Genomic DNA, 13,075 nt, shown 5'->3' with positions numbered 1-13,075 from the left:
CCAAATGTCCCTCAAATAAACAGGACCTAAAAGCATTGCAGAATTATCACTACTGCAGTAAGTTTGAGTGTAATGATAAAGGCAACTGTCAAAGGCCTGTTTTGACATTCTGTGCCATTTCAGCTGGATGTCAGCAGTATTCAGGTAGTCTTGGGTTAACACAGTAGTTATCTCTGTGGGTCTGGTACTGGCTCTGATATAAACATACTTGAATGTTATCTCATTGTAGAGATGCAAGGAATTTCTGAGACATTGTTAAGAAGATGGAATAGAGCAAAGACTTTTGCAAATATCCCGAAGCAAAACTAGATTCCAGTACTGATACCGTGCTCTCTGTTTCATGACGCAGTGTGATTGCAAGAGATAGCAGAACAAGTGATTGCTTCTTGGACTGTAAGCTGACAGCTGTAGTATTCTCTGTTCCTAAATTCCCCACTGCCATGTTCACCACTAAATTATGTCCTCAAGTGCCATATCCAAACGTTTTTTGAACACTTTCAGAGATGGTAACTCCACCACTTCTCTGGGCAGTCCTTTTTGTGGAAAAAAATTTCCTAATAAATGGATTCCTAATAATCTAAAGCTCCCTTGGTGCAACTTGAGGCCATCTCTTGTTCTCTCATGCTGACACTTGTCACTTTATTGGTAGCCAAACCACATACCAAGGAAAGAGGAGAGGATCATGAGGCGTATTCTGAAGATTTTTTCTCCAGTTTGAGTTGAAGGTTTGAGTTGAAATTAGTACTATTGCAAGATACAAGGATCACAGAACACTGTGAGAAAGAAATGTGTCTTTGATACCCCACTGTCAAACAGGTTCCAAGGTTGTTATGTGGGGAGAGAAGTAATGCAAGTGGTATGATAGGTTCAACATTGTGTTGTCAGGGAGTCAGGCTAATAAAGATATGTGATCTTCACAATCAGTTAAAAGACAGTGAATGAAAGAAAAGATACTCCTTTCTTAGTACTGGCAATTCCTCTATTGCCTGCAAATAGCCTGTATTCCTGTTGAAATAAACAAGGTTTGCAACAAAAGTAAGTGAAATTTAGTTTAATAGCAGCTCCAGTGTGATATTGTAAAGAGGTCGGAAATAGGATCTGGATTTGCACAGAGTTGATGTTGTTGATGGGCATGATGCTTTGAAAGAATTTAATGTAGATTTTAGAATGGACAATCTAGCACAGTAATAAAATCAAAGCTAGACACAATTTCTTAGAAATAAGTTTATTAATTTTTTAATGCAGTTTGTAGAGTTACATGCTTATTTTAAAGCCCTTAGTGTTTCAAAAGCCTTAGTGTTCAATTCAGACTTTTTAAAAAAGATACTTAACTGCTAAAAGTACATGTATACATAAAATACAAGTTTAGTATTTGAAAGAAAGAAAAATGAATTAATTTTGTCTTCACCCTGTATGTGTAGTATAGGAGTCTGTAGAATAGAGCTTTGGGTGTTTGGGGAGAAACTGTGTGGTCACACATTTCCATTAAATCACTATCTTCCCTTTGCTGAGCCTACCCCTAGGAAGTGTTGAAACACACCATCTGCCAGAAATGATCACTCTAAGTTTTCATGATAATTAAAGCCTTAAAACAAAGTTGACATTAATTTTCACTGACTGTTTCACATTATACAGGATGTTTGTGAATACGTGCTGGTTTAATTTGTTTACTGGCTCTCTTTCCAGTAGCTGTTTCATCTGCTTGTGCTTGTAAAGACAATTTTTTGTTCAAATTCCATTCTTTGTCTATACAGACATTTGAAAAATGGAGTCACTGATAAACAGTAGGGTTGTATTGTTCAAACTGGCCTGAAATCAAAATACTTCGTGCATTTCTCTAAATAATGTATAATACCCTGGGTGCTTTATCACTGTTCCTGAGAGGTTCTGACCTACCAGCTGGTCAGAATTCGATTTTTTTTCTTCCTGTTTTTGAAGCTTTAGTTTTAACTGGGTATGAATTTGAAGTGTAGAGTTGTAACTACAGAGATATAATTTTAATCTTTTCTTCTTTGCTTCTGTTTTAGTTTTCTGTTCTCAAGCCCAGTAAATTCCTGGCTATGCTTTAAGTCCTGATTGTGATTGTATTTACAACACTACTTCTTTATTGATGTGGCTACAAACTATTCATTTTTGTAGGTAGACAAGGCATAACAGTTTTTTTTACTCTGCCAGGATCTCAAGTGTGAACTGTCCATATACAGCATTTTTTTGACATGGTTCAAGCATGTTAAAAAAGAAAAATTCAATCTGGTGGGTGTGGGGAGCCATGGAAGAAAAGATTTTGATTAGCTTGATTCTTTCACTAAAGAAGTGGGCAGACCAGTAGCTCTAACATCTTCCAGTGCTCATTGAACCTTATTGCAAAAGATGAAAATGTGATAAATTACTTGTAAACTAAAGTGTATTTTATAGGCTGGCCCTAATTATCTACACACAGGTGCAAAGAACACATTTTCTGTAGTTCTGAGAGTGTGGTTTGTGTGACTGCATATTTCGCTAGACTTCAGTCTCTTGAGTACTGGTCAGCAGACATTTTACCTCTTTTCTATGTCAGCTGTTTCAGATGAAGTGCTCTCAGCTAGAACTGGACTTCATACTGTTGTAGCAGAGAGTTATTCCAGAGGAGATTAGTTTATCGGGTTGTTTAGGATGTTCTGTTCTCTTCTGAATTTCTGATCTTCAAGGCTCTGCATGTTTGGCTGGATGATCCTCACATACTTTTCTCATATAACTGTCCAGGAAGAAATAAAAATATGTTCAATTTTAGCCTTGACTAATACCACTGACATTAATAGGGTAACTTCATCAGCATAAACCTGAGCAGGCTCACTATTCTCTACAGGACCTTGTCCTTGGAGAGCAGTACATTTGGAAGTTGGTACAGGGTTAGTCTTGAAGTATAGAGCCTTGAAGTATAAAGCTATTAATGACTGAATTCTGGGTTCCCAAAACTTTTCCTGTTCTCTTAGTGGTATGACCACAATAGATGAGGCCTGCTGAAGTCCTTGAATTGAGAGTTGAATTATAAGAGAAAAGAGTTGGCAAAGCTGTTCTTGGTGAGGAGAGCACTACTCAGGAGTTTGCTTTATCCTTGTCAGAATTTGCAGCCAGAAGCCTGTTTTGCTTCTCCAGATGCTGCAAATTCTGTTTTTCATTGGGTTTGGAGAATGGGGTGGATCAGGTATTTAGACAGCATTTATTTTGTTCTAACTAGTGATTTTGAAAACATTATTTTTTTAATAATTTCAATTTTAATTTGTGTTACTTTTTAAAATTAATACTGTGTGTACACTTGTATGGTTAGGTGCACTTTGAAACTTAAATTAAAATAATTTTTTATCAAGACTTTAATATATCAAGTAAAATAAGTATTTTATATGTTTCATGTGTGGAGTAAAGTGAGTAATACTGGGGGTTTTTTTGTTTATAGAATGCAGTGTAGTTCTTCAGGTATGAAAATATTTGCAAGATTAACAGGAAGCTCAGTACCTTTGATTCCATTTTAAATTTTAGGATAGGGTGGGGAGGAATTTCTGTAAAACCACAAAATCTTGAAAGTAAAAATAGTTATGGTTTTGGTGTAATGCCTAAAACTACCTCTTAGTATGAGCTTTGTTTTAAGAGACCTGAACCAAACTGTTGGTGAGTATATTGTTGTGTTGCTTTAATAAGAGTAACACAAGTGTGTCGAATTTGGGGCTACTGAATATCTCATTGACTTCTTCCATGCATAGGTTTTTCAAAAGGAAGAGTTCCTTAGATGTTGCCAATACTTCATGCTTTTTGTCACAAATTTTCCCATTCTTTCTGTTGATGTGTCCTGTTCTCGTGTGCACCTGCAGGTCTCTGCTGTCTCAGAGGTGGAGCAGAGCTATCTGCTAAAGCTGGTAGATGTTTGTGGTAGAAGGAATGCTGTGTTGGATAAGCAGAGAATAGCTAATGTTATCTGCTTACATTCAGTATCAAATCCTCTTATCCTTTAACTCTAGGGGTTGGTTCTGTTTTGGCTTGTCTACTTTTTCTTTTTAGCCCCTCTGTCCATTGTTGGGTTCAGATTCTTCTGTTGTGAAGTTCTACTTCACCCCTTTGTTACCATTTGATGCTCACGTCCTCTTTCTTTGCTTGGTGAACATAGACCTGCAGAACAAATGCTTCACTTCTTGATTTTTATGGGGATTTTGGAAAACTGGCTACAGGTGACAATTTTTGGAAATCTGCCCATGTGGGATCTTGGGAGGGGGAAATGAGGAAAACAGGACAAAATGTCTCAAAAAGAGAAACCATCCCTCCAGTATTAGAGATTAATTAAATCACAGTTCTTCACCTTCTGAGCAGAGGAATTGAAGTGCCTTATGGGGTGAATGCAGTTGTATCATTGTTTGAAATTAATTGTGGGATCATGACCTTATTGTTAATGAATGACTTGCCAGGTAAACTTGAGCCCAAATCCCTCAAAGCCCCTATCAAAATTAGTCAGTGTTATTTTTCAAAAACTTCCCAAAAACTTCGATTTTTTCTGGCTGTTTTCTTCTTTGAGAGGAGTACACTGTATATAGTGGAAAGTTTCTTGAATTACTCCTTCCATCACACCCAAAGTTCCTTCCCTAGCTCTGATGTTTTGTGATCTCTTTTGTAAATATTATGGATTGCCCTATTCACTTGTACCAAGTGCTATATTGCTTCCTCATCTTGCCTCCTGTTCATATGTGAACATTTATTTTCCTTTCTGTCCCTTTTATGCCCTAAATAGTAGTTAAATGTTACATAGGGGAGTATATTCCTAATGCTTACTTGCCATATCCAGTGCAGAGATGCATCCGATGTGACGAGCTTTTTAAATTGGGCTAAGGGAATAGACAGGGAGAACAATTCTTCCACTATCATCTTTGCCAAAGCAAAGTATTAGCATTCCTATGCCTCAGTCCAAATATACATTCCTGAAAGACATGTTAGCCAAGTGAAAAACCATGCTTTTTGAATAAACTGTTCCTAGAAATAGATTCATTTCAGATTAATTAATGGAGACTGTGATTCTACTGAAGATTTGTTGTGGGTTTTTGGAGTATGCATATTCATTTTGTAAGGTTATATTGATTTTGAACACTTAAAATTTTGTGGTGCTGGATTTGGGATAACTGTGCAGCAACTAAAACACTCACTGTAAAGAGTTGCCAGCTGAAGATACAAGTCAACAGGAAACAGCACATACATAAACAACTTTGTAGTAACAGCGTCTGTTTTGGATAAGCAGTAGTCTTGCTGCCCAACCACTACTTTGACAGAATAGGTCTTGGGATAAAAGGTTTAAGAAGGGCTTTGAAGGACATAGTTTTGGCTCTGGTAAACCTAAATGTTAAGGAAAATGGAGAAAAAAGAATGGATATGTGTAGTCTGAGCTTTTGAACAGGTTGTATAGACTGGTACTGTGTGTAGTGCAGAAACAGTCTTTTGGAAAAGGTAGAAAAAATGGTGTCGATTTTTCTGCTGCAATAGGTAAACCGGAGTGAGTTGGAGGGATGCAGATTGAAGTGGTAAAAGTAAATGGCTGAAACATTATCTCTGCTGGGACATTCTGAACAAGTAGGAGTACGTTGAGATTTCATTTAATTCAAGGAAAAGTACGTTGCATCTCTTCTTGAGTTTTAATCACCGAAGAGTCCCTGCTGTTCTTGTGTGAACTGCAGGTCATTACACAGTTAGTCATAGCACTTTGCACTTGTTTCCACTGGTGTTTGAGTGAGTCATGCCCATGGTGCTGTGCAGCTGTAGACAGAAGAGTGGAATGCCCTTAGGAATGTAGCAGGAGTGCGTGTGAGAAGCAGAAGCTGCTGGGGGATAAAATCAGTGGACCTTTTACTCTAGTTTACAGTAGAAATAACATCAGTCTGCATTACATATACTGGAACACATCATGTCCAGCATGCTTAAACTTGCACCTTCATACTTAAGTAGTGTGTATTTCAAAAATCTACAGAGATGGAGAGATTTCAAAGACACAAATTGGAGAAGGTATTTGATCCCATCTGGTCATTTTACAGCAGTTCTGTCTGTGTTAGCAGCCATGCAACAGCTTGGTACATTTTCAGGGCCTCAGGCTGCCTTTGAGCCTCTACTGCCTTTACTTAGATTTGGCACTGGCACTATTGGTGTTGGAACAATTGAGAAGATAGTTCTTCTCATGATTTGTCTTTCAATGGGGTAGAAAGGGGATGCTTTTGAAAATGTCCCCAGCAAAAGTCACGGTAAAATAAACAAACATCAAATACTGGCAGTGTGTCCCAATGTTTTTCCCGGTTATAAAAGTGTGAAGTAGCACAAAGCTGATTCAGGGCCACTCAGCAGTTTCCACCACTGTAAGAATGGTTGTAATATGGGAGTTGAATGATAATGAGGATTTGGGCAACTTGATGTTACTGTTGTGTCTGCACTTAAATTTTGTTAAAGTTATCACAGCTAATTTTTTAATTGTAGCTGATTGGTCTGTGAGGATGCCAAGGGCCTGGACAAAGCAGATGCTTAATAGGGCTTAGTGTGTCAAGGTCTGCATGTTGCAGGATTTTTGATAGCAACAATGATGAGAAGAGGTAATGTATAATGTTGGAGAGGTGGAGGTTTTCATAGAATCAAGCAGCTAAAGATTACAGGATATCTGCTTAAAGATTTTTTATTGAAGTCATGTAGAGAGCTATTGGATAAACAGCAGAGTCTGAAAAACAGTTTATGTCTGAGTTACTGAGATTCTGGCTATTCTCTGGTGCCCACTGAACTGAATAATGGATGTGAGGCTTGAACGCCAAGATTCAGCTTTTCAATTGCAGCATTGATTTTGAGTACGTAAGAATTTTGTCAAATATTTTAGAAGAGTGACTAGTTATGCAGATGTTAAAGTTTTCTTTACCCAATTTTCACGTTTGGTTGCTCATTGTCTTCAAATCCATGCAGGATTTGAAGTTGGCAGTATAACAGTATTTAGTTTGTCATACCAGAAATATGATTCAAGTTGCTTATAGTGATTTTTTTTTTCTTCATTTTAACCAGTGACTGTTCATGGTGACAACTTCAAAAGGGCTTTTCTAAAAAAATCTTTTAATTCTTCCCACACATTTGACTGTCATTTAGAGGTGTTGGGAAGTGGAGAAATAGCATCCAGTACCAGCTGAATTCCATTCCCTTTTCTCATCTCAGTCAGCTCTAGTTATATTTTGAACGGGTCCTCATACAATGATAATTACTGTTTTCTGAGAAATTACTTTGTTTCTCATAGTGGTCAAATGTATCAGTACTTGCTTAGACAGTCAATGCCAACCAGTATGACACCAAACTCTTCATTGTTGCAACAAATGTTGCTAAGGAGAGAAGAAGAGGGAAGCAAAAGAGCAACTTCACGTTTTTTGTTGTCTCACCTTCATGTTTTTCAGGAGTTCCTGAAGCTGCACACTTGTTTGCAAGCTCTGTGTATTTTCTTGGCTGTATCAGCAAGAAACCCATACATAAAAAAAAAAGCACATGAGAATCTTGATAAGTATCTTAAAGCTGGACTGAAAAGAAATTGAGATCATTTCCAAGGACTACCAGGGAGAGATTAAAGAGTTGTATGTCTGCAAGATCAGCCAGCATTGAAAAAGGTGTTTTCAGATGTCAGTCTCTAGAGAGAATGTGTTTCTGGGCTAGAAAAAGCCTCAGAATCATGAGGGCTGAGATTGTGATGCTTTCTTTTAGTGGTCAGATATTGCTGAAGGAGTGTTTACATTACCGTGGTTTCCACACAGACCTTGTATGTGTGGAGGAGGGTCAACAGAGGACTTGCGCTACTCAGGAGAATGGCTTAATTACATGTAGCAAGTCAGGTGCTTTTTGTCTTCTTTTTTGTTCCTATGAGCAAAAACGTCCTGTAAGGGGATTTTGTTTTGTCACAAAATGAGGTGATAGCAAGAGGTGGCAGCAATATGAATACCCAAAATAGATGTGGGAGTCTTAAATTCCTCTCTGTGACAGAAGGAGTATGGAAAGAGCATGAAGCCAATGCTGTGTGTCCTACTGCATACTTACCTCTACTTGAGGTATTCTGAAAACTTCTCTGTTCCAGGGGCATCATTCTGTATTAAATACGCTTTTTATGTGAATGGAAGTAGGTCTTATCTGATTATTAGGAAGCCAAAATACTTAATGAAATCCAATCAGTGAACCCACAGTTTACACAGGACTGGTTGCCTTATGTGCAGACTCTAATACATAAATGCTGTAGGTAAACAGGTGCAAATGGATACAGCTATAAAGTCAAGCTTATTATGAAGATAAACATTAGCATTACTGGAAAGGTAATAAAATCTGATGAAAGATAAGAATTTAGTATTATTGAAACAAACCTTCAGTTAAATTGATTTTGAGAGATGGCAGAAGGGGCCACTATCTTTCATCTGATCTGTTAGTCATCTGAAAGTTTGTTTTTTTTCTGCAGATCTTCTAATATAATAAGTGAGTGTAGGTTCACCATTTTTTATTAAGATTCTTTGAGAGGGAAAATGGAAACGAAAAATGTGCTTTTATATTTTTCTTAACTTCATGACATTATAGATTTCCTTCACTAGGAACACATGGCATAAAGAAACACATCATCATTGCTAACAGAGAGCTAAGATTCAGGAGCTGGTTTTATTTGGTTGCCTTCTAGTTACTTGGGCTAACTGCTTAATCTGGTTTTCTGCATGTAATGTGACAGTATTGTGGTGGAGTCGAATGAGAGGAAAATGCGGTAGTTAATCTTTACTATTAGTTGCTGCACAACAATGAAAGTTCCATTCCTTGAAAATAACTTCAAAAAATTTGTACAGAGATGAAGGCTTAGATAACAAGGGAATATGGGGAGAGAGAGGAGTGGATCAGCTGGGAGGAAGGTATCTGAGATGTATAGGGCTCCAACATAAACATCTTTCTGTATGACTCATGGTGAATTGCAGGGTTTTGTACATTTTGTTGTGGGACAGCTTACCAGATAAAATACTACAGTACTTGTGAAGATACTTGTTACCCCATCCATTTCCCAAAGCCAAACGTTTTCAAAGCACTTTTGTCATGTGGATGTTGAAAGAAATGTAGGGCACATCTTTCTCTGCTCTCTTCTGGATTTCCTGCTTTATATACAGTAAAGAAACTGTTTCATCTTAAAGCTTTCCTACCTCTCTTGATCTGTCCTAAAGATCATTTTCCTTGTAGCAGAAGGTGGGAACAGAGGAGTCTGTAGGAAGGCTGATCTGCAGGAGTGCAGGTTGTAAGTGCAGACCATAACAAAACATGCTCACTGCTGGAGTAACCAGGTTTGTTCTTTCGGAGTGTGTTGCACAGGCAGTGCTGGTAGGCCCTTTGTCCTGAAAGATTCCACAGGCAAGCAAAGAACTAAACTGCAAAGTTTTTTAGGAGCATTTGGTACTGGAACAACTTCCCACAGATCATTTGAATGTGAGAAGAATTCAGGCATGCTTAATGACTTTGCTGAACTGATTAAAAATGTTGGGGTTTTTTTCCCAGTCAAATTGAAAAGTGCTGAGAAAGAAAATGTCTCTTCTGTTTAGAAGCTTTCTTTTCTTTTTCCTCTGTGCTTCACCCCTTCTCTGCTATGCTTGTACATACTTTATGCTCATACAGTTTCCAAGCTGCCTCTTCTTTGTATATTGCATAGGAAAAAGTTTCAAATGGTCCAAATTCTATTCCCATTGAATTTTCCAGCTTTTTATTCTTTTAAACATCAGTTGAGAATGGAACTTGACCCTTGATAAGTACTGAGATAATGTGAATGAGTAATACATTATACAGCCTGAACAGTTGAACACCATAATTTTATGGGGAAGGCTCAGTATTCTGGATTAAAAGATGTTAGGGAACCAGACTAAAAACTGAGTATAAAATAATAATATCATTTCAGATGATATGCAGTTACTTTCAAACAACACAGGGAACTCAGAGACTGTTTTCTGGATTGATTAATTCCAATGTAACCCAATTTCTACATTTCTGAAGCTGCTTATTAGGTTTCCAGTGTTACATCTTTGTAACAGCTTCCACCAAACAAGATCCTGTTTCTAAATTTAGAGTATCTGTTGTCCAAGTGGCAAACTTGATTGCTGTAATGAGTGCCCAATCCTCTCTAAGTTTGCATGGTTTTCATTGTGCCAGTTACATGTTTGAACTTTAAGGGCAGCACCATGTATGTCATCCTAGTTTCTGTAGAAAACATCCAGTCATGTACTGCAAACTTTGTTAACCTGCTAGTTCTCGAATAAAAATACACAAAATGCTTTGAAATAGAAATAAAAATAAACATCTATTTTATGGAAAGAGTTGTAACAGTACTCTTCACTTAGGCTTCTGTGCCCTTTGCTATCTGTCTGTATAGAAAACCTATGATGAAATATTTTATTTTTAAATTAGGGAAAGGACATGATTATTTGGCTTTCAGATAGTTGCGATGCTGAAATTATGATTATTTTGAGAACTTTTTCTTTGTATATATATAGAAATTGAATGTAGTACTTTCTATTTCTATTTCACTACTGTTAGCAGTGCCCTCCCAATGCTATCAGAGGCAGTAGCTTAAACAGGAAAACATAAAAGCAAAGATATAAATTCACAAGCCATTGGGAGAACTCTCTTTTAAATTTATTTCAAATGTTTTAGGTGTAAAGTAAGTATTTCAGCCATCTGTTGAAATGTTAAGATTCATTTTATTTGCTTAAAATGGTATAATTAACTTTATTTCTCAAATTAATTACTACTGGCTCCACTACCTGTCCTAGAAGAAATCAGTGATTTATATATTTGTTAAAAATTAGATAGCATAGGCCATCGAGCTCTAACACACAGCTTTTAATGAGGATTTTAATGTGACTAGTAGCATATTGCTCATATGAATGCATCTCTTCAGTATGAGGTTATATTTGGACTCACCATTTTTTTGTTTGTTTTTTCTTCTGTCCTTTCTCTCCTGGTACCATTTTCTTACAGAGATCAGAATATTCTGGATCCTACATTGGAATATGTTAAGGTAAGGTACTGTTTCTTACCCTCAAAATATTTTATTTGGTGTATATCCAGCACTGACAGAGCATTTCCAGTCATTTGTCAGTAAATAGGGCAGCTGTCTATCTTTTGGTACAGAGAAACAAATTACACATGTCAGGCTGTTTTCTTAAAGCTTCAGTGAAATGCTTGTGGGCATTGTACCTTGGGTGTAGGTTGCATTTTTATACTGGGGCTTCTTTACAGTTACATGGTGACTGTTTAAATTCTTGCTTTTGTTAGCAGATTAAAAGAAGCTGTATTTTTTGTTTATGGACTTCTGGGGAAGTAAAGAATCACGTCTGAAAATATAATAAAAATGTCAAATTTAGGTTTACACTTTTAGTATTATACTTACTAAAATTACAGTTAAAAATTCACTTCTGGTCCAAAAAAGTAATTGGAATACTGGAAAAGTTGTGAGTTCTGCTCTCCTGTTGTGAGATCTCCTGTATATGATCAGTGTGAGTATTTTGTTAAGAGTAAATAAAAAGTACCCTGGAACATTCATAAATTATATTCAAAACTCAATCCCAGACTGGCAACAGAGAGACTTTGGAGGAAGCCCTAGGGACGTTATTCTGTATTGGGAGTCTCTTGTAATGCTGTAATTTTTACTGAATTAGTACTTTTCAACATGTTTTGTTTAAGTGAATATTATTCCTCAGAACCTTGCAAAAATCTTGCTGATATTTCATGTGTTTCAACAATGGGCTTCTCTAATTGTTGGGCTTTGTTCCCTGCCTTTTCTGTTTCCTGAGAAGTGTCAGATAAACACAGGTTATCCTTAACATAGGATATTTCTACAGCTATTAATGTGGATAGCCTGAATTTCTCAGACACCTGAATTTCTGCTACAGGTTAGAAGTTCAGGTGAGGAGGAGACTGAGGAGAACCAGTTCAATGGCGTTTTGCTGCTAGAATTCCCCCTGTGGATGCTCACAGTTGAAGGAAATTAAGAGGTGCCCAGGTTAGGGTTCAGGCTGACTGAAGAAGTAAACTAGGAGATTGTAATGCAGTGTTGAGAGGGGATTGTCAGAGGAAAGTAATTGTCTGAAAGTGTGGCAGAGTCCTTTGCTGCACTTTCTGTCTAGGGTTGGGGTAGATGTAGGAATTAAGGTTTTGTGGAAGGGAAGGGGAAGAGCAGAATGCAAAGATCCTTGGAAAAGTGGCTGCCACAGGACTCTCAGAACAGCTGCTAGATTTCTGCTCTAACAGGTAGTTAGTTCAGTGTTGTGAGGTCCCTGGCCTCAATCCCAGCCTAAAGCTGGGATGTGGTAAAGTAGAGAAGAGAAGGCCAAAAGACTTCTCAGGAGGGGATGCCAGAGGCAACAAAGTCGCGGACATGTTAATTGCTGTATTTAATTTACTGTGTGTCTTGCACTGTGCTGTACCGAGTATGCTGCTAGAGTTTTAATAATGTGACTAAGTAGAAGGCAGAGGTATCATGTGCCAATTCATCAATATGTGTGTCTTGTCTTGTTGCAGCAAGTTCTGTATTATAAATGTGGTTTCTCATCTTTTCTAGTAGAAGCTTGTCTTGGACTCTTCTCAATAGTAGTGGTGCTAAGCTTAGTTATTAAAACTTTGGTGTTGAGGAGGAAAGCCTGGGGAAAAGAGACTTAAGAGGAAGAATACAAGGGTTACCAATGCCTTCTCTTCTCCTTCCTTCTTCAGTTTTTCCTGTCTATATCCCTACCTTTAGTGAACTGTGAGTTTGGACCCTAGTTTAGTGGTATTATAACAGGAATTCTAGACAAGAAATCTCAAACTACAACTTTGAAAAATATGCAGAAACTGCTTTCTAATAATTATAACTCCCCAAAACATTTTTTGTCTGTAAAAGTCTGTGTTGCTAACAAAACTGATTCCAGAAATGTGTTATTACACAGAAATCAATCAATCATAAATAAAGGCAGTCTCTCATCAGTACTTTGTTTATCAGTTAACTCTAACTGTAAAGTTGTGGGTGAATTCATACCAACAGGATCTTGGATCCCTTTGTTGGCTTCAGTTTTAT

The 13,075-nt window shown here is 37.3% G+C and overlaps 1 protein-coding gene across 9 annotated transcripts in view; it reads left to right on the top strand.

Annotated features, from left to right (window-relative positions):
• Positions 1 to 13,075, top strand: part of BCAR3 (BCAR3 adaptor protein, NSP family member) — a 95,059-nt gene that overhangs the window by 46,735 nt on the left and 35,249 nt on the right. For all 9 annotated transcript variants that reach the window (XM_010409126.4, XM_039556129.1, XM_010409125.4 and 6 more), the window contains one exon: positions 11,002 to 11,041. In XM_010409126.4, the coding sequence (XP_010407428.1) occupies positions 11,002 to 11,041 (40 nt within the window). The remainder of the gene's footprint in view (positions 1 to 11,001; positions 11,042 to 13,075) is intronic.

Source organism: Corvus cornix, chromosome 8, assembly GCF_000738735.6.
Source record: "Corvus cornix cornix isolate S_Up_H32 chromosome 8, ASM73873v5, whole genome shotgun sequence".
NCBI lineage: Eukaryota > Metazoa > Chordata > Aves > Passeriformes > Corvidae > Corvus > Corvus cornix.
Note: the sequence above shows the minus strand (reverse complement) of the source record. Positions and strands in the feature narration are given on the sequence as shown.